Source organism: Poecilia reticulata, linkage group LG22 (genome assembly GCF_000633615.1).
Source record: "Poecilia reticulata strain Guanapo linkage group LG22, Guppy_female_1.0+MT, whole genome shotgun sequence".
Taxonomy (NCBI): Eukaryota; Metazoa; Chordata; class Actinopteri; order Cyprinodontiformes; family Poeciliidae; genus Poecilia; species Poecilia reticulata.
The window spans coordinates 3,586,975-3,609,389 of record NC_024352.1 but is presented as its reverse complement, the minus strand read 5'-3'; the positions used below and the strand labels follow the sequence as shown (position 1 = coordinate 3,609,389).

The window sequence follows — 22,415 nt, the reverse complement described above, 5'->3', positions numbered from 1 at the left end:
AAAAGAGCAACGCGACTTGGATGTAACGAGTAACGCGACAGTTTTGTAGAAATGTAGTGAAGTAGAAAGTACAGATACTTACTGTAAAATGTAGTGGAGTAAAAGTAGAAAGTCCCCATTATTAAATCTACTTAAGTAAAGTACAGATACACGAAAACTCTACTTAAGTACAGTAACAAAGTACTTGTACTTCGTTACTTTCCACCACTGTTTAACACCAAAGAAACATTCAAGAATTTTGCACACAGAACAGAACATTCAGTATGTTGTTGTAGTACGTTTTAGGCTTAATGTTTTATTAATAAATAATTGTTGTGGTAGATTAGCTACCGGTTCTACTTTACTGAATTATTTAGACATACAAACTGTAGTCCACAAAACGCACATTTCATTAAAAAACTAAATAAAAACATCTTATTGCTCTTACTTTTACTTCTCACTGAAATCCATGCACTGCTAATTCTGCACAAAAATATCCGTTCATCCAAAGCCAAGTCTATCCTCCCCATGTCTTTTCTACTCTGTTTGAGAATCATCAAACTGTCTTGAAGTAAAACTTTCAGCTCCGGTGTTGGTCTTCCTTTAGTTATTATCTCCTGCTTCAATTGAAAATCCACTTTAGAAAACTGTATGGCTAGCTCCATGGCTAGCTCACTGTGTCTTACTCTTTGTGGAGTCACAATATCTGGGATCATAAGCACGAGATCTGCCTGCCTCACCTCAAAACTGTTCTCTGCCGTTTCTGATCGCTCCTCCGCAACACAAAACACGATACACACACAGTTAGTGACAAAAAAACACTGTACATTATATACATAAGCTAAATTATTTAAAATCAGTCCATATATTAAATGTTTTTTAGCCATTTTATTGCCGGCGTACAGACAGGACGAACATGCTGTCATAGAATGGCAGCCAGTGCAGTTAGCGAGAGGTTGCGCAATCCCAGGTGAGGCTCAGCTTCCTGCTGCCTCACCTGCTTCGCTTCTGAGTATATGAATGGGAAAATGTGAAAATCCAGCGATTTTGAAGAAAAAATAATCAGAATTGGCTAAGCTAAGTAAAAAATAGGTACTTTATAGTACAAACCACAGGGTGAAAATAGCAATATAAATGATTTTATTATTATATATTATTTTCCATGAAGACAGGTGAGGCTCTCCCCTGACTGCACGTCACTGGAATCCACATACCTGCTGTTAATGTTTTCCACAGTTCTCTGAAGACATCATTAAAGCTAGCTGAAGATGAAGATATTTTTTGGTTGAGTAGCACTCAAACATAGAGAAAAATACAAGTGAAAAAACTCAAACTAGGAATAGATCCTGAGATTCCCTGAGTTAGAACAAATGATCTGGATACATTTTTAACCCATCAGTTTCAGCAATAGACATCCTGCTCTAACTTCATCTCTGCTTTTCTTAAAACTGTGTAACTGCTTTCTTTTCTTAATTCATGAATTATTATTCAATAAAAAAGAGGACCAGTCATTATGCTTCACAATTAACTAGGAGCGGTGATATGTAAGCCACCTGTCACATGGAGGGGAACGTGAACGTGGTTTTAAGTGTTTCTCTCACAAATATGCTACAAGTCCTGTTTTACACTAAGCCTGTTTTATTCTCATAGCATAATAAGAATAAAATTATGCTATGAGGATTTTCTTTTCTGGTTTTATTTTCAAAAACTGTTGTAGTTCATAGACATGGACTGCCTCTCGTCTCTGGTCAGGTTGTATTGTATGTCACGGTAACCCTGACAAATTCCAGAGCTGTGTTGAAACTCACTGTACATTTGCAGCAGATTAGTAGATTGAAAACATGTGCTTTCGCTGTCTCATGTCCCAGCAATTTATGCAGAAAATCCAATTTACTTCCCCCCCTTTTCACTTAAATCTTGTTAAACTTTGGATCCAAGCAAACTGTCCTCGACTAAAAGCGGCTTGTGTGTGTCCGTTGTACAAGAAGTGAGCACAAATAATAAACCATGTTGTGTTACACGAGCTTAATGTCCAGGAAAGCTTATCGGTACTTTTACAGAAGAAACTCGAAAAAGAAGAGATTCTTTTGTAAAGAACAAAATTTAGATTTTTGACATTGAGTAAGATCCTAATATTTGAATTAGTATCCCAATTCCAGCCATCATGTCGCTGTATTAATACACAATAAGTGCCTGGAAAAGTATGTTTTAGCCAAATCCAAATCCTATGTTGCACTTAAAAATACAGTGTTGTACAAACCTGAATCACAAATATAGTTTGCTGCTTGTGCTTGATCTTTTTACCTTTATAGAGCAATAGCAAGATTCAAGATTTTCACCTCATCTGTTCAACAACTTTAAAGGTTGAAGTCTCAGAATGGATTCCAAATATAAATCTGATCATACAACATTTTGGCTCACGCTGGCCTGGTGCCACGTTCCCCAACATGCTACACGGTCGTATGGACCATGTTGTGCTCCAACATGATACTTGTGTTGGACGATCCATACCCAGCACAAAGGTCTGACAACAAAACAGAGCTCTGATTCAGAGCAGGAGGTGCTTTCTCTTGATCAGACCTCTTAAAGTCATTAATCATTACCCAGGTGTTCATTGAAGACCCCAAGAGCACAACTGAATCCCTGAGTCAATCAGTCAATTGTCTGTTTTTTCCTCTGTTGGGATCAGTTCTATGTTTATTGGGGAGAAACAGTATTTTCATATTTATACATCTACATTTGTCTGCCTTTCAATGTACTGACGGCCTGTTCAGCGTGTCGGTCGACTCTCACCCAATGACCACTGGAGACCGGCATCAGAAGAAGAAAGTACATCGTTTTTCATTTAGTTTTTTTTTTTTCATTTGAGAATGTCATAAATATAATCTAGTCTTCACTAAGTCCTACAACGATTTGAATCTAAAACCTAACCTCAGGTTCCATAGTGTATTGTTTCAATGAAGACGACAAATGCACTTAGTTCATCAATAACTGCCCACTGTGGCTACCTTTACACAAACAGAAGTTTTGCTAATTTATGGGTCTGAGACAATGCCAAAGATGGAGAGACATAAGCAATGGTCTGAGAGTAGCGGCTGTGGGTTGTATTACTGCATGTTCAGAGAAAGCTGAAGGAATTTTAATAATGTGAACGGTCCAAAACTGGCATGTTTTAAAGACAGACAAATTCAAACGAAACAGATGAGGTCCAAAACTATACATCTATATTTATGCGGCAAACCCGGTTACATAAGCGATTTTCAGCTGACAAATATGATGTTTCAAGCGTTCTGTTTCTAGACCAGACTAAAATGGGAAACCAGTACAGGTGACAAATGAAATCAGGATGTGACACACAACTCACTCCAAGGTATGACTGGAAGCTAAATGCTGTCCCGCCTCCCAGCATCTCAGGGTGAGCAAAACACTGTGGTAGTCACACACACTGAAGGACTGCTTGGGGACAGAGAAACAGCTTCTTGTTAACACTCGGCTCACTTCCAGGCGCTCACAAGCAGCAACCGTGGGTAAGTGAGCTTTGATTTTGATGAAAGGATTCTGCTACTTGAACCTGGTCTAAAATGTAGATGCAATGAATGCATTTATTCCTCTCTTAACGTTATAGCGTGGGCAGCTGCAGATTATTTTTTTTCTTTAAGGAAGGTTTTGAACTATTAAGGACTGTGGTGTGGTTACTCTGAATTCACAGTGTTTCAACAATGTCTGAAAAGTTCATTTTTATTAGAAGCCACAAAGAAGAGGAGCTGTAATATCATTGAACCGCTCTGCTTTCTCAAGACAACAACACAACCTGAAAAAGACACATAATTCTGACCTGCTAGCGTTCGGGCTTAGCTGTCTTCTGATACACTTACACAAACTGAAAGACTTTTCCACATGACATACATTACTGTGAGGCGGAGGATGGGGTGGGCGGGATAAGACACATCCGCAAATACTACAGTAGATACTTCAGAGAAGTGCACATATCTTTCCATTTATTATCTCTGACATTTTTTCTTGAAGCCTGGAGATAAAGTTTTGATTTCAAAGTTTACCTTTTTATGTCAAATATATTCAAAACTAGTTTTCTCAGCAACCAAATCCATAAAATCCCATGTCAAAAGTAAGCAAGGCATTAAAAAAAAAAAAAAGTGGCTGTTACGCTTTGAAAAATACCCTTCTCAAAGCAAGTTAAAATATAGAAAACAATATTTATTTTCCTATCTTATAAGTGAAAAGCGTCAGGCAATGGGACTAGTACTTTTTTTAATCAATAGTCAGAAATTATTGAGCTCTTATATTTTGCTGAAAAGTAACTTCTAAGTTACTTTTGCCTTATTTCGAACATACTGACATATTATGCACTAGAAACTAGACCAAAAATACTTTGTAAGATTTTGTGTTTTTTTTTTTTTTTTGCAGAGTATTCTCTATCATATTTTGGTTTATGTTAAATATTTTTGAGGATGGTTATTTTAAATTAATCAGTCAACTTTTCCAGTCATTGATATATGTGAAACATTGGGAAATAGAAATAAAACGAACAACGGCTTCATGTTAAAATACCGTCCATTCAGACTAAAAGTAAAGAGTGGTGGTCTTAATCAGAATTTTACTATGTTCACAAAGATCAATTATAATAAAAACTAATCAATAATAATAATAATAATCAGACAGCTCCTTCTCCTTCTCTGAGGAGCCAGCCTATGAGGCTTCAAAGTTTAATGTGAGAATCAATACAGTGGATCACTTAACAGATGGAGGAGGCAGCGGCTCCCTGAGGAAATCGTTGCCAGGAAGAACTCTAAATAGTTCCACCGTCGGCTCCGGTGTCGGTCTGAACCTCAAGATGAATCCTGTGAGCGAGGCTGGGTGGAATTCTATCTTTTTAACTCAACGTTATTACATTACAGTTTTCTGTGCATCAAGAGTATTTGTTTGGATTTGCGTCATTTGTGGAATGATGTTAAATATTCCACATTCCCATACTTTCCTGTGTCTCACGTAGTTGTTTGGAAGCTCTGGTGAACTCTCTGCTTCTGAGTTGGTTCTATTTGCAGGCTGGACCAATCAATGTAAAGCAGAAGGTTATTAAAAAGACACACTCATAAGAAAGGTATGCAGAGCAGACCAGGAGAAACCAGTGGCACATGGAAATGTCGATACGGGAATCTGACAATGAATGCGAGAGATCTGGCAGTTTACATACGCAGTGAGGAGGTGATTACTGATGCAAGAGCAGGTGGGGCTAATTATCTGAATGTGCAGCAGCTGTGGGAAGGCATGAGCCGAGGCAGAGAGGGGGAAAATTTAAAGAAAATCAAAAAGATTAAAAGAAAGGTGACAAGAGTAAATGCAAAATCATATAAATCCACTGAACTAAAACAAAGTGACAAAAACATTGTGTTGGTTTCACTAGCGGAACAAGTCAGGTCGGGCCGGGGGGCGGGGCCAATGACCGGGGCTAATGACCGGGTCCAATGACCGGGCCCAGTGGCGCAACTACACATTATTCAGGTGGATGCGAAAACATAGATTGGCGCCCCCCTTTCCCCCCATCCGAGGAACTTGCTACTAATTACCACGTTATGTGCGCGAGGTGAAGGAGCGTAAGGCGCGCTGAAGTGTATGGGAAAACATCATCGGCGCTCCGCCCCCTCCAGACGGGGTTTTGGCGCCCCCTATGGTGCTGCGCCCCTATGCGTTGCATACCCTGCATACCCACTTTTTGCGCCACTGACCGGGCCCCTCACGTGTATCACCTGCGCTGCTGGAAATTGTTAAGCAGGGGGGTTTGGGCCGCGTTTCTCGTTTCATTTTTACCCAGGAAACACATTGGCTAAACCATGAGTCAGACAGTCACTGGGACTGACTGCTATATATTCCATTGAGGGACAATAACTTTAACATTACATTCACCTTTCTGAACAGGCGAGGGCGCACTKTCTCCGTCTATAATCAGACATTAAAGCGACTTGAAACCATTCCTCCCTCCCTGGCACCTCCAGACCCAGGCACCCATCCGGGTCCGGGCCGGGGGGCAGCTGCCCCCCAAGACCCCCCCATAGCTCCGCGCCTGGTTGGTTTGTTCATTAAGCTTAGACGTGATGTTAGATTTCTTTTGGTAATATTTTGGCTTGTGTTTTTTTATTTTTAAGCAGGGAGAAGACTGCGAGCACCAGAACCCGCCACACAGGACGATTCAGTGAGTAACCGGAAAGTACCGGAAAATCACACTCTATTATTTCCCTAATCTGTACCTTTATCTAGACTTATTCCACAAGCATGATGTACGTTCATAGTACGAATGACAGAAATAACTTTGTTTTCATGTTAGCTGACTTTGTTCGCACAGATATGCGAAGAGCCGACTCAGTTTGCCGAGGGGGAGAGACCCCGGCCACAAGGGTCATCCCCGGTCCAGGAGTATCCAGAGGCGGCAAAATACGCTGACAAAGAGGTACAGAGAGCAAAGATACAGCTGAGCTGCACAGACATGAACCATCCAGGAAAGGAAAGAGAAATTAGTCTGAGTTGATTTCCTTTCTCAGCTGAATTCATTTGGAACTACTTTAACATTTTCATTCTGGATTTTATTTCTATTGAGTCTAAATTTCTACAATGATGGAAAAAGTAAACATCAGGTCTGCCAAAGCTCACAGTGGGGAAGTCAGTGGTTTCTCATTTAGGCTCTGTTTGCATGACAGCGTTTCCGAAAGCGTTTTTTGTTGCACATCTGACAAAAATCAAAAATTGTGTTTAAACACAAGCGGTACTGCAAAAGATGCAGTGTGAATTTCAGACCAGTAGGAGGCGGTGAAACTTTGTGTATTTTCTGATCCAGACGTGTGTTTATATAATCCTTCTATATGTCTTTGCTGACTGCATAAATTTTCCACAATGGGCAGATTTCACATTTAAATTTTTTTAGATTTTGCTTTAACACACCACATCATCTGTAGAGGTGCAGCAGAAAAGAAAGAACATGGAGATCCACCACTGTTATAGATTTGTGCTGTGCGTGGGTCAAAACTGAGTCCACAAGCACAAGATGGGCTGACTGATGCCATTGTTTCCATGATGTTTTCACTTTACATTTAGAAATGATTTGATTCACATTTCATTTTTTAAAAGTTTCACTCTGGAACCCGTTGTCAAACCTTTGCGTCTTTGTCAAAATAAAAAATGCTACTGCCATGGACACAAGAGTCCCGGTGTTGTCGTGTAAACAAGTTCTTATTCCAATTTAAAATCCAAGATGGCTACCAAGTGTTTGAAACTGTTACAGCTACAGTGACAAACTGTTTATTTAGGCTTTTATCTCTCCCACAACTGTACAACTTCCTTCAGAGAACATGTTTATTCCTTTAGCTTGTTTTGCTAATAGCAGTTAGCTTGTCACTGAGCACAGCAACTAGCAAATTCCAATGATTTTCCTGACTTATAACTGTTAACGCTGTTAAGTCTTTTCCAAAGCCACATTCCAACTATAATGTTTTCTAAACATAGATCAATGTACTTGCGCAGTCCTTTTAAAACTTTTTATAAGCTTTACTTTTAAACTTGTACAGGTTTAACACAGAGACAGCCCATAATACTACAGATATACTTACACCACAACTTGTGAATAAAGCTTAGAAATGTAATATAAATTAACATCTTTCCTGTTTTTATATCTGTATGTATGGTAGGCTAAATTGATATTTCAGCATTTGAAAAAACAACATTTTTCTAACACTATTGTTCTTAGTGTGAAGAACATGATGCAGACCACAAAGCTGGGAGTGGACACAAAGGTAAAAAGTCTGGCCTCAGCTCCATCTTCGAGAGGACCTCCACTCCAAAAATGAGTAAATTAAAGGTCTGACATTCACACCATCACATGCAGGAATCCATATAGGCTGTGAACCTGCAGTTTAAGTAAGAACATCTGTCCTCTTTGTTTCGGGTGTGTCTGCAGGAAGCTCCCAGTCCTGAAGGTGGCGTTATAGTGAACACAGCCCAGGATGGGTGTGCAGAGGGTCTGGTTTATGGCGGAGGAGGGAAAGATGGGATCTTCATAAAGAAAGTAGTTCCAGAGTCACCAGCTTCAAAAAGCTTAAAAGTCAAAGAAGGTTATTTATTCATTTTATTATGAATACTAATTAGATATACATGATTATTAATTTGTGCAACTTCTATGTTACACAAATTTACAGTGAGGTTAATTTGTGCAACAAATTAATTTGTTACACAGGTTCAAAACAAGTTAGAAATAAATAATAATAAATAATTGTTATTTCAATTATTTTGTCCTAGTTTGTTCCTTAAACACCACTTATTTCGTTGCAACAGATTGAAAGTCAATTCTTCTTTCGAGGATCTGATCGTTCTCTTTTTTCCCCCGTTGATTTTTTTGTAGGAGATCAGATTCTGAGCGCCACAGTATATTTTGACAACATGTCATATGAGGACGCCATTCAGATTCTGGAGCATGCTCAGGCTTACAAGTTGAAGCTTTGCCTAAAACGCCAACCGGACATCACAGAGACGGAACCAACTATCGATTCAGACGTTATTCCTGTAACTATTTTGAAGTTGCATCTGCTAGTATTTTTTTTCATGAATGTAATTTGATATTTAATGTTTCCGTTGCTCAACAGGAGGGAGAAGTCAGTTCCACAGAGATGAGGGAACAAGGAAAAACCAGAAGACGTGGCGACGCTCGCATCTCGTGGCCAAAGTTTCCCTCCTTTGGAAAAGGACGTAAATCTCGTTTCACAAGGTCTCACAGTTCGTCAGAAGCAGATGAGCAGAGAAAACTTGAGCTTAGTCCTACGACAAGTGACACAGAGTCACCTATAAAATCCCAGGTTGCCCTGAAAGGAAAGAAGAAGCATAAAATAAAGCTCTCTGGTCTAACGAGAAGAGGCCGCATAAGTTCATCTGAGGATCAGGACACAGATGCTCCAACATCTGGGCAGATGAGTAGTGACGTTCAGCAGAAGCAGGAATCAGACACACTTTCACCCGAGTTCCCTGAATACCCCATAGCAGAAACACCAGAGATCAATGAACAGGCAGGGGAAGCTGTGGAGTCTGGCCCGGTTCAACACAAGGTGGAACTCGTCAGTGTAGACGCTACTTTGAAAACCGCAGATCAAACCGTAGTGCTGGGCGATCAGGAAGGCCAGTCTGCAGCTCCAAAATCCCCAGACGAGAAAAAGAAGAAGAAAGAGAGGTCAGATTTAAAAATAAAGATCCTGGGGAAGGACAAATCGCACAAAAAAGACGCAAAAGCAAAATCCTCCCCCAAAAGGCTTAAGACTCTTGGAGCAAGTGTTGAAACAGAAGATCTTCCCGAAGCAGGAAAATCTGCTGCTATTTCAAGCTCTGAGTCAAAAACCAAACTGCTGGGAGATCAGTCTACGGTCGGCGTAGATAGCAAAAACCAAGGTGGAGAGAGTTCAAAGCTAATCTCATCCAAATCCATTACATCGCAGATAAGTTTACCAAAGGTGGAACTTGACTTATCAGTGAGGAAATCTCCCAAAAAAGGCGACGACAAAACACAGAAAGGAAAGGAGACGAAACAGAAGCAATCCAAAAAGTCCAGTCCAAAACGTAAGCGACCTGAATTAGACGTGAGCAACGTTGCTAATGCAGAAGAAATGCAAAAGGTGAGCGATCAAGAACCCACAACTATAACTGGCTGCGTTTCCACAACACAACTTCCCAAACGTGAAGACATCGAGATTCCAGGGATGGAGGACATGTCTGTGAAAACCACCGTGGAAACTAAAGCTGATTTTAAAAAGCGCAACAAAGAAAGCAAGGCTGAAACAGTGCAAATGTCAATTGATGTTGATAGTGTGAAAGAAGCTGTTTCTAAATTACCTGGATTTAAGCTGCCTCAACTGGATATATCTGGGGTGCCTATCCCGGAAGAAATAACTGTCATAGATGCTAACGCACAAAGAATATCTGTAAAAACGCCCACCAAAGTCACGAAACCAAAACAAGAACATATGACAAGCTCTGACACAACGGCATCTTCAGAAATCTCCAAAACGATCTTTTTAACTGACAGCAGGTTTGATTTTAAGAAATCTCAAATGGAAGATAGTACCAGCCCAACAAAGTGCAAAGGTGAAGAGGAAACTAAAGAAAAAGAATTTGATACAACAAACGGAAAAGCAGCAACAACAGAAGAGCTGAAGACGTCCACTAGGCCAAAGATAACGATGCCTAGCTTTGGAATGTCAGCAAAAAGCAGAAGACTGCCTTATATTGGGATTGACATGCAGAAACCAAGCTTCATTCAGGAAAAAGAGCTAACAATGGAAACAAGGAAAGATGAAAGACAAACTGGAGAGGTCATATGTAAAGTCAAAATACCTGAACTTGATGGTATTGAGTATATTGACTCAACGGACGAGTTGTTCAAAAAGGATGGTGGCTTGACAAGTTTTAATGTAAGTACTGACACGAAGACAATACTTGCCATTTCTTTAGAAAGTAAAGAAACATCTGATAAACCCGAAGATGAAAGGAATAAGCTGTCCAAAGTTGGACTATCTCCTTTGGGCACACCCAGTGGAAAAGAGGATATCTCTGACGAAGGGACGACAAAACCTCTAGACAGAGATGGAAAGAGTACATTTAAATGGCCAAACCTGGACATCTCGGTGCCAAAAATAAAAGGAACAACAGTTATTAACACATCTAAGAAAGACACGGCTCACACAGAGGCACCAGCTAAAGGAGGGCTAATCCCAGAGGGCGATACACTCCTCAAGAGCTCAGATGTTCCTAAAGAAATTGCAGAGGCAGAAAAACCTCAAATGGAAATAAAGCCAACTAAAACTGAAGGCGAGTTTGATTGGGAAGCAAGTAAATTTGAGAAGTTTGGAATTAAAACTCCAAAAATCAAAGGCCCAGAATTTGACTTGAGTTTGTCAAAGAAAGAGGTACATGGCAAAGCTGCAGGTAAACTCCCAGAAGCATCTAAAACAGAAGTTACTCCTGGAAAGGGAAATGTATATTTTCTAAAGCAAAAGATGCAGTTAGAAAAACCTGGAGAAGTCAACCCTTTGCAGTCCAAGGGTGAACACGTACAAGGAGGCAAAATAAAAATCCCAAAGTTTGGAGTCAAAACAACAAAACTAGCAGGTCCTGAGATAAGCTTGTCAAAGAAAGATGCGGAGGTTACCCTGCCAGAGGCTAAAACTGAGATCAAACTCACTGAAGGTTCAGAAACAGATGTGAACAAAGATAGTGTTAGGCCACAAGAAAAGAAAGGAATAGAAAAGTCTGATCTGAAAATCAAAACAGTGCAGAAGGGAGGTGAAGCAAAAGGACACAAGATCAAAATGCCCCAGTTGGGAATTGCACTACCAAAAGTTACAACGCATGAGTCAGATTTAAGCCTGTCGAAGAAAGGTAAAGATCTGACACTGCCTGAAGTTAAAGGAGAAATCAAAGATCTTGAGGTTGAAGGAACTGGATCATCAACAAAACTAGATGTTGGAGCTCCTGGAATTAAAGTTGAAACAAAGGATGTTGAAGGATCGTCGTCAAAATTCAAAATGTCCCCTTTTAAAATTCCCAGAATTGGAGCTGCTACTCCAATCCTCAGCGGAGAGGTAAGTGAAGCTTCTGAAACACACACAGTGGAAGATGGGCCTGGTATTGATGCTACCATACCAGACAGTGATGTAAAAATTAAAGCATCTGAAATTGATGGAAGAGCAAGTAAGTTCAAAATTCCAAAATTTGGAATATCACTCCCAAAACTAAAAGGTTCTGAAACAGATACAACCCAATCCCAAAAGGTTGATGTAGATGTCACATTGTTTAAAGGTGAAACTGAAATAAAACTCATTGATGCTGAGCATGAAGAACCTGGTATCAGGCTGAAGGGCAAATTTCCCCAGATTGGAGTTCAGCAAGATGTTGAGTACTCAACATCAAAACCTGAAATCGCAATGCCATTTTCTGATGCTAAAGCAGAAGTCAAGCTGTCGCAAGTCGATGGAGAAAAAATCAACTTTTCATCTCCTGTGGTCCTTATTGAGACACCAGTGCTGGAGATCCCGACCATGAAGACTGAGAATCACCTTGATGGACAAGAAGAAAAGATCCAGCTGTCAAAGATTGAAATAAAAATGCCCAAAATGAAAGGACCAGAATTTAAACTTGGACTCTCAAGTAAAGACACAGATGTCATGGAGGCAGAAGGCAAAGTGGACAATAAAGCTAAGGCAGAAGTCCCAGTTCCTACAGCAGATGTTAGTCTGGGAAAAGCAGAAATATTGATACCTTCTGAAAGAGTGGAAGTTGGAAAACCAGAAGTGCAAACTCAGCCTACAGTTGAAGGACCAGGAGGCAGGTTCAAAATGCCAAAGTTTGGAATCACAATGCCAAAAGTCAAAGGACCTGAAGCAAAGAGGGATGTAGAGGTGAAACTTACTGAGAAAAAGACTGACATAAAAATATCTGATGCTGATTTTGAGGCACCAGATGTGGAACAATCACCATCAAAATTTAGTATGCCAACTTTCAAATTACCAAAATTAGGATTGGGCACTTCAAACAAAAATGTAGAAGGAGATGACATTGATAAGGACATTCCTGATGAGGTTCTTGAAGTTACCATTGTTGCACCTAGCTCTGACCTCTCAAATATTGATGCTGATACACATCTTCTTGAAAGTAAAACTGAAGTTGCACTTTCGAGTGATGATGTGAACAAATACTCCATTGAAGAGGAAGCTACAGCTCCACAAATCAAAGTGTCAAAAAAAGAAAAAGAAGGGTCACCATCCAAATTTAAGATGCCGACATTCAAGTTACCAAAATTTGGGCTTTCTGTTCAAAGTTCTACTGAAGAAGAGCCTCCTCTGGACAAAGATCTCAAAACAGGAGAAGGTGAAATTACCACTTCTGGAGAGATTCTTGTAGGAAGTCTAGAAGCACCAAGAATTGATATTAAGGCTCCATCAGTGGCTTTAAAAACTACAGGAACTGAGAGTGAAGGAAGAGGAAGAAAGTTTAAACTGCCAAGTCTTGGTTTTTCAGCATCACAAACCAAAGGTCCTGATACTGACATTACCTTACCCACAACAGACGATGTTACCTTACCCACAACAGATGTTGATGTTACAGTACCACAAGTCAAAACAGAAATCAAACGCCCTGAAGAAAAGTTTAACAAATCTTTTGAGGTGGAAGCTAAAGCTCCAGAATTTAAAAGAACAAAAAAGGAAACAGAGGGGTCACCATCCAAGTATAAGATGCCGACATTCAAGATGCCAAAATTTGGACTTTCTGTTCAAAGTTCCACAGCAGAAGTGCCTCCTTTGGACAAAGATCTCAAAACAGGAGAAGGTGAAATTACAACTTCCGGAGAGATTCTTGTAGGAAGTCTAGAAGAACCAAGTATTGACGTTAAGGCTCCATCCGTAGATTTAAAATCTACAGAAACTGAGAGTGAAGGAAGAGGGAGAAAGTTTAAACTGCCAAGTCTTGGTTTTTCGGCATCGCAAACCAAAGGTCCTGATACTGACATTACCTTACCCACAACAGATGTTGATGTTACAGTACCAGAAGTCAAAGCAGAAATCAAAGTCCCTGAAGAAAGGTTTAACAAATCTTTTGAAGTGGAAGCTAAAGCTCCAGAATTTAAAGGTACGAAAATAGAAACAGAGGGGTCACCATCCAAGTATAAGATGCCGACATTCAAGATGCCAAAATTTGGACTTTCTATTCAGAGTTCCACAGCAGAAGTGCCTCCTTTGGACAAAGATTTGAAGACAACTGGAGGAGAAATGACAATGTCAGAGGAGGTCATTGTAGTTAGCACAGAAGGACCAAGTGTTGAAATTGGGGATTTATCCATAGAGTCAAAAAAACAGGAAAGTGAACGTGAAGGAAAAGGAAAAAGGTTTAAGTTGCCAAGTCTTGGATTTTCTGCTACACAGGCCAAAGTGCCGGACACAGGTTTAAGCTTGAAGACAGGTGTAGATGTTACACAACCAGAACTCAAAGCTGAAGTCAAATTTCCTGATGATGAACTGAAAAGAATAGAAACAGTAATAGAAACTAAAGGACCTGAATTTCAAGTCGAAGCAAAGGACATTGAAGGATCAACTTCCAAGTTTAAAATGCCAACTTTTAAATTACCCAAATTTGGGCTTACCACTCAAAGTTCCACTGAAGAAATACCCTCTTTTGACAAAGGTACCAAAATCGGTGGCGGTGAAACCACAGGCTTAGAGGAGGTACTTACAGTTACCACAGAAGGACCAAGCATTGAAATTAAGGGAACATCAGTAGATTTAAGCACTGAAGGAAGTGATCTTGAAGGAAAAGGAAGGAAGTTCAAACTGCCAAGTCTGAGTTTTTCAGTACCTCAAGCCAAAGAGCCAGAGACTGATTTGAGCTTAAGGACAGATGTAGAGGTTAAAGTACCGCAGGTAAAAGCTGAAATCAAACTTCCAAGCAACAAATCTTCTGTTGAAATGGAAACTAAAGCACTTGAAACCAAAGATACAAAAAAGACCACAGAAGGATCACCCTCCAAATTTAAAATGCCAAATTTCAAGTTACCAAAATTTGGGCTTGCTACTCAAACTTCCACTGGAGAAGTACCTCCATTAGACAAAGGTGTAAAACCAGTAGAAGGTAAAATCACAACTTCAGAAGAGGTTATTGTAGTTACCACAGAAGCACCAACCATTGAAATCAAGGGTCCATTATTAGAGCTAAAAACTGAAGGAATTGATCGTGAAGAAAAAGGAAAAAAGTTTAAGTTGCCAAGTCTAGGTTTTTCTGCGACAGAGGCCAAAGGGACTAGCAGTGGGTTGTCAAAGACAGAAGTAGATGTTACATTGCCAGAAGTAAAAGCTGAAGTCAAACTCCCTGATGAGGAGAATCTGATAAAAACATCTTCTGCAATAGAAATTAAAGGACCTGAAATCAAAACAGTGACCAAGGATGCTGATGGTTCACCATCCAAATTTAAAATGCCTGGATTCAAGTTACCAAAATTTGGGCTTACTACTCAAAGCTCTACGGAAGAAGGTCCTCCTTTGGAGAAAGATGAGGAAGATAGTGAACCTAAAAACACTGTCACCACGATAGATACTAAGGCGACTGAAATAATGGTTGTGTCAAAGGACACTGATGGATCGCCATCCAAATTTAAAATGCCAGCATTCAAGTTGCCAAAATTTGGCCTTGCTACCCAAAGTTCAAACAAACAAGTGCAAGATGCCAAAACAGTGAAAGGTGAAAGTTCTACTTTGGAGGAAGTTCTCACAGTTACAACAGAAGAACCAAGCATAAAAATTAAGGGCCCATCTGTGGATCTAAGGAGTTCAGAAACTGATGATGAAAGAAAAGGAAGTAAATTTAAACTTCCGAGTCTTGGTTTTTCATTATCACAATCCAAAGGACCGGATACCAACATCAGATTACCCAAGGCAGATGTAGATGTAACAGCACCAGAAGTCAAAGCTGAAATTCAATTTTCCGATGTAAAAGTGGAACAACCTTCAGGGCAAATGGACATTAAGTCTCCAGAGATCGAAGCTGTTATTGACACTACATCAGAAGTTAAAATGCCTACAATTACATTACCTAAGTTAGGAGCCGTAACCCCACATGTCAGTATGGAAATACCTAAAATGACCAAAGAGAAAAGGGGTGATGTGGACCTTCATGTTGATACAGATCCAGTAGATTTGAATGTTAAAGAAGGGGAACTAAAGAAATACGAAGTTCAGCTACCTGGTTCTGAGGCAAAAGGCGAAGATGAACCTACAGTTGAACTTGAAGGTAAAGTAAAACGGCTAAATTGGACTTTTCCTAGCATCTCATTTTCAAGAACTGGTGGTAAAGCCTCTGAAGTCGATGTCAACATGGAAGCTCCAAAAGCTGGCGTTACGTCAATGGAGACCAAAATCTCAGATATAGATGTAAAAAAATCTTCAATGGTCCCTGCAGTAGAAGCAACCCCAGCTCCAGAACTTGACCCAGGCTTAAAGAAAAGTAAGTTTTCACTTCCCAAGTTTTCCTTTTCAAAGCCGAGCTTGAAAGAGCCTGAAGTAAAAGCTGACCTCCCAGATCACAGAATAGAAGTCAAAAATTATGAAACCGACATGACAACAGAGATCAAACTCTCTGCAGATGAAGACAAATACGTCCTTACTGCTTTTGAAATGACAACTTCTGAGGCTGAAGTCAAGTCCAAAAAATTCAAAATGCCAACTCTGAAAATGCCAAGATTTGGCAGTGCATCTTATGAGGCAACAGCAGAGACACACATCTCAGATAAAACAGCTGACGACGATGGAAGTCAGCTGGGAGAGGGTGCTGCTGTTATCATCAAAGGTCCAAAGATTGATTTTAAATCAGATGCCCCCAAATCAGAACAACCAGATCAAGAAACCCTAAACACAGAAAGTGATGGTGCGGTTCAAGGATCTCCAAGTAAATTCAAACTACCTACCTTCAAAATACCACGGTTGGGTGTTTCAAGATCCAAACCTGAAGATGAATCCGTTCACTTTGAGCATGAAAATATTGAAGATCAACTGGAAATGAAGACTGAGCCAAAAGAAGAAAATCTATCACCAAAACTGACTTTAACATCATTTGGTGACATTCTTAAGTCGATTGATGTTGACTTTGACGTTCGAAAAGTGGACAAAGTTGATCAAGATGTTGAAACCTCAAAGGAATCTCATGAACCAGGTGAACCCACCACAATGCACACAGCGGCAAAAACAAAGCATGATACCACCAAAGGTTCGGAGAGCTCGAGCTGGTTTAAATTCCCGAAGTTTGGCCTGTCTTCCCCAACAGAACAACAAAAGATTCCTGACAAAGCAGAACAAGTAAAAGATGGCAGCCCAGTAGGGGAAACCAAGGACGAGGAAGTAAGTCCCACCCTTTCTGTCCAGTCATCAGATGCTTTTGCTGATGTAAGCTCTACAATCACAAGTGAGCCTGTTGACCCATTCATACCCTCCCCAACCAAGGTGACAGTCAAATACTCTGATGAAAGTGCAGGTACTGGACTTGAAGAGATTCACAGTGACATCATGACTTCCACCACAAGGACTGAGCTGATCACAGATGTGCCCTCCTTGCCGGAGAAGATCACTATTTTGTCTTCTGGTGTTTCATCTTCTTCTGAAGATACAGTAAGACTAACTTCGGGAAAAATACACATCATTACATCAAACATACAGCCTACTCCTGAGTCACAGCATGCCAAGATTCTGTCTGCTGTCCAAGTCCAATCAGCCGAAGGCTTTGCTTTACAGTCGGAGAGAGATGAAGCTCCATCGTGGATGGTGCAAGATGTTCAAAGTGCCACAAGGACAGTGAAACACTTAGTCCAAGAAACAACAACTGAAAGAAGTGAGAACAAGGAAACCGTGGTTATAACCAAACAAATCACTCATATATTTGGCCCCACAGAGCCCATCTCAGGGGAGACAGCGTCATCTATTCAACGTCTCAAAGACTCTGTGCACACTGAGAAAATGAGGTTCTTTGATGAGGCTGAGAAGTGAAAGAATTTGTGCTTAAACATGTGTGCTTGTTGAGGCTCGACATAAAAGAAGGGCATAGAGTTTCACCACCTGAAGTTAAAAACAAAATGGCAACTGGATGAGGGACCAATCTAACATACCAATCACTGAAAGTTCTTTGTTAGCATCCAGGTATCACCATGGCAATGTGATGTGGAGTTGCATGCTTATTGAGCTTTATAGAATTGCACCGCTGCAGCAAAGTGCGACTGTTACATTTATATTGTGGTCATGATGTTAATAAGCTGGTTAAATGATTCTCCTCAATGCATAACATATGTTTGTTTATAGTAAACAATGTTTGATTTATGCTAGCATACACAGTGCCTTGCAAAAGTATTGATACTCACATTTCATCATATTACAACTACAGCATTCATGAGGTTTCATGGGGATTTTGGATCCCAAAATGGTGGGAAAACAATGTATGGTATTTAAATTAAGTGAATATTACCAATATTCTTAAAGAAAATCTGGAAAATGTGATATATGTGTTAACACACACCCCTCCTTAAGTTCTCAATAGATACTAGAATTACTTTTGGCTGCAAATCCCAAGGGTGCTTTTCTGGAGGCTTTGTATATCTAGACATAGGGAACTTTTCACATTGTTCTGTGAACCTTAACCTTCAACTCTTGCCACAAACTCTTATTAGGGCTGTCCTCACTGAAGAATAGCATCCCCACAGCATGATTCTACTAGCACCATTAAAGGGGCAGTGTTATGTAAAATAAACTTTTTTGAGCTTTACATCACATTAGAACGTCATCCCTAATCAAAAAACATGCCTGGAGTGTTGGCTTGACAAATTAAGACTAGTCAGTAGCAATTAGCAAACAGCTGGTGGAACTGCACATCTGCTGAGCTCATAATAGGAGCTACTTCTCAGTGAAAGGCTGGTAAAAAAAAAAAAAGTTAAAGGCTTAACAGAGGAGCCATGTTGTGATCACTTCCTGTAGGTGGAGTTTCAGAAAGAGCGGGAATTTTTAAAGAGACAGAGGCCCAATTTCAAGGTGCTAAATTACAAAGTCAAATTTCTTTTAAGTCATAGTACATGTATAGTATTTTTTAAAAATTGAAGTTAACATAGTTGATTATGTTCAGTTGATTATTCTATAAAATGGCACATATGCCCCTTTAAGCAGAATTTAATTTGATTCCTATTACCACCACTTGAGTTTCAATACAGGTTCTCTTAAATTTTAAATAATATGTGAAACATGTTAACTTTTAATTAATGTATTATGAAGTCATCAAATCAAAATTGATAGGATTGTCATTCTCATTAAAATCTAAAAGTCTTAGCTTTTTGGTGTGTGTTAAGATTGAAACATTATGGAGGCTCCTAGAGGTTTGGGGTGGCCTAAGCAGTGGCTTAGTTTGCCTGTACATTAGGCTGCTCCTCTGAATAATACAAACATTTTTATTTTGGAAAAAAAAAAAAGTTGTAGAAGTGCATTTTTCCTCCCTCCCACTTTACTTCAATGTGCTACCTTGAGTTAGTCGCATCACAACAAAACAATACGTTGAGATTTTATGAAAAACTTTGAGGGTTATGAATTGTTGTTCTAAGACACTGTGTGAAATATTTCCTGTCAGTTTGTACTTTTAAAATCTGTTCAAGTCACTTTGCATAATTACTTTGCAGGACGATGAGTAGAGCATTCAGTTAAAAAAAGAAAGAAAGAAGAGAAAGAGACAATGTTGCTGATATTCCAGAGTATGTTCACAGCTAGCGCTTAAAGCAGAAAAATATTTACAGCAAAGAAAACTATATACAAGAAAAAAAAAGCAAATGTACAGGAATTATCTATATACTGTGGCTACAGTGGATGTGTAAAGAAACAATACCATTGCAAGGCTGAAGTGAAATGTTTATTGTAAAACTCTTAACTCTTAACTCCCTGCTGCAATTACACTTGTAACAACTCACTGTGCAGAAGCTACTTTGCTATGATGTGCACTAAAACTGTTAAGTATATCTTCCTTTAGTAGAAGAACTACTGACCCAGCCATGTAAATAGCTTTTGAAAACCATGTTATTTTTTGGTCACTGCCCTTGTTTTTATCCTGATAGGCTATAATATAACTGAATGTATTTACAAAGTTACACGCAATAAATAATATAAAAATGAACATAAAACTTTTTCCAAGTTTGCTGATTGTCTTTCTTCTTTTCTTTTTTAAAGATAAATCTTAAAAATAAATGAATCTTTTATTATAGATTTAAAAACTTGAGGGAAATTTAAACCTCGAGTTTAAATTTAATCCTTTAAATATTAAGTTTAAACCTCGAGTTTAAATTTTCGTCATCTGAAAAAAAACAACTTTTATCTTCTTTATTATCAGAACATTATTACAGTTATTTAGCTGATTGTTGCTTTGGTGACCACTGTTGTTTTGCATTTATACTATGCATAAAAAACTAATGTCTTAAAGGAGGGTCCCTTCCCCCTTGATGAATTAATGAATTAATGGATTTTTGTGATATTTATTTTGATAGATTATGCTACGTCAACAGGAGAGACATTTATCTGAAAGGGCCAGTTGATGCGGAAGGCAAAGCACAAACTCCGTCTTTGGACTCAGCTTCAGGAAATGTAACTGCAGAAATATTCCACTAGAGGGAGACACAGTTCATATTCTTTTAATAAAAACGAGTTCATTTGCTGCCTGGTGAATTCCAACTTTGACTATTTCCTCATCATTACAGTTTTTGTTTTGCTCTAGTGTAAATTTGTCAGTGACGTAGAAATCCAATCACATGGAAAAGAATAAAATAAGTTCACATATTCAGTTTTAAACATTTAAATTTAATCAAAATTAGGAAAGTTATTATCCGCCTTCTAGCAAAAACCGTAAAACCACCAAGTTAAACACTCAGCAAGAAAAATTCTGATCATTTTTACTCTTCAGACCAGCTGTGGGAATGCAGATGACTTGATTTAAAAGGAGTCATATCTAGAATATGACAGGTGGCAGAAATAGAGACATCACCAGTGGAGTGGTAGGATCATCAGGTCTGACAGTTAAGAGCATTTCAGAGGCTGATAGAGTTGGTATGGATTGTTCTACTGGGTGTTAACCAGTTCTGAGTGGTTTCATTTTGCATCTAAACGTGGTGTACAGTAGTAGACCAAAGTTGGAGCAAGTTTACCCACACATGTTGTGTCATCCTGCATGGTTATGCCTTTTGCATGCTGGGTAATTGCCCCAATCCAGCCAACTGGCCTCATTCACACACATTAACTTCACCTGATGCTTTTTAATGGATCTACAAGGAATCCTCAGTGGCCTGCGGTTGCTTACTCATGTTTTTCACAGACTGTTGGATGTAACAGCAACTTGCTGTAACGCCATCTCCTCTGCACCCTCAATGATAACACATAACCCATGTGGTGCACCACAGCAACACCATCACTTTTGTTTTGGCAGGACCCCAATAGTTCCTGGATAGTTCCAGGGTCTCTATCTCAAATGATTTACCCATAAGCCCACCAAAAGGAAGAAGACAGGACTTATTCAGACATTCAAAACATCTCAGTTGACTCCTTCGATTCAGAGGAGCAGCAGCTCCAGCTCTGCCTGGATAATGGCATTTTTCTCATTTTACATCATGATAATCTAGGATTTTAACAAGTGTGTTTAGACTTTTGAGAGAACCATCTGTAACCCATGTTACAGAGTTATAAAAACTACTTCCCTTACAAAAATGGAATATGACTTGAAAGAAGTATGATAAAAAGTCTATCTCAGCATAGTGACGGCGCTATGAGTAAAGAATTTGTGAAATATGTTTAAATAAATTTATAATGTTTAGATAAATGTATATTTATAATTTTAAATAGACAGTTATTTATAAAAATGTAATAAATGAAAATAATCCCTAACATTTGATTGGTCAACCCCTGACCATGACAGGGTTAATCCCATCAACCTAAAATAGTCATATTTTAGGTTGATGGCACGTTTGTCAGATTAAAAGTACCATATGAAAATAGCATTAAAAAAAGTTTTATTAAGCCCATTTTTCTGTGTTAAATATGTTTTATTTAATGATTTGATGCACTATTCTAATTTAAGATGTCATGTTTTAATTAACTGTAAGTGAAAAATCATCATAGTTAACAGAAATGTAGGCTTTCAACAATCCATCTGTGCGTAATAAATCTGTACGATGCGTTTCATTTAGTGGGAACGTTTCAGAAATAACATTATTTATTGAATGAACCTAAATTGCTTCAAAATATATAAACAAATAAATATAGAAAATATGGTGCATACGTATTCAAATTTAAATTGAGAACATCAAAATTTAATTACCTATGTATTTCTCATCTTACAGAAAATAGTTGTGTTAAACAAACAAAAAAGCAGATTTATTTGTTTAACTTACATGTTTCGAATTTTATTTAAACGATTACACGTACAAACCAGTGAGTTACTTTTTTATAAGTGAATTGTTGCCCTCACTAAGCAACTAACGCGCGGGAAAACATGCAAAGCATGTCACAATGGATTTAAACCTGACTTTAAAAACCCCACCTTTCCGAATTCAGTGAAGGCAGCACCAGTCACGCTCCACTGCGCAGACTCGAAACACTTTCGTACGAGCGGTAACTTCACAGAGAACCTTGTTCGCTCCTCCGCCTGTCGCCCACCTCATCATCATCATCATCATCATCATCATCATCATCATCATCATCATCAGCCGCAGCCGCAGCAGCAGCAGCTGAAGCATCATCGGCATCAGGATCAGTGTGATGAGGCAGCGGAGGAGGGAGACCTTCCTGCTCTGAGACTCCGGATCAGCCCGCAGACAGGTAGGAGCGTTTCTTCTTACCATTAAA

The 22,415-nt window shown here is 39.1% G+C and overlaps 2 protein-coding genes across 3 annotated transcripts in view; both read left to right on the top strand.

Moving 5' to 3' along the window:
* Nucleotides 1-18,463, top strand: part of LOC103458152 (neuroblast differentiation-associated protein AHNAK) — a 30,167-nt gene extending 11,704 nt beyond the window's left edge. Inside the window, exons 2-7 of one of the 2 annotated variants that reach the window (XM_008398763.2) lie at nucleotides 6,141-6,187; nucleotides 6,338-6,442; nucleotides 7,733-7,843; nucleotides 7,943-8,096; nucleotides 8,384-8,544; nucleotides 8,625-18,463. In XM_008398763.2, the coding sequence (XP_008396985.1) occupies nucleotides 6,141-6,187; nucleotides 6,338-6,442; nucleotides 7,733-7,843; nucleotides 7,943-8,096; nucleotides 8,384-8,544; nucleotides 8,625-17,546 (9,500 nt within the window). In that variant the 3' untranslated portion in view covers nucleotides 17,547-18,463. The remainder of the gene's footprint in view (nucleotides 1-6,140; nucleotides 6,188-6,337; nucleotides 6,443-7,732; nucleotides 7,844-7,942; nucleotides 8,097-8,383; nucleotides 8,545-8,624) is intronic. The other variant, XM_008398764.2, reaches the window with a different exon arrangement.
* Nucleotides 18,464-22,152: 3,689 nt separating this feature from the next.
* The window catches only part of LOC103458151 (protein LBH), a 16,596-nt gene continuing 16,333 nt past the window's right edge, over nucleotides 22,153-22,415 (top strand). The window contains exon 1 of the mRNA XM_008398762.2: nucleotides 22,153-22,388. The gene's annotated coding sequence lies outside the window, so the exon portion shown is untranslated. The remainder of the gene's footprint in view (nucleotides 22,389-22,415) is intronic.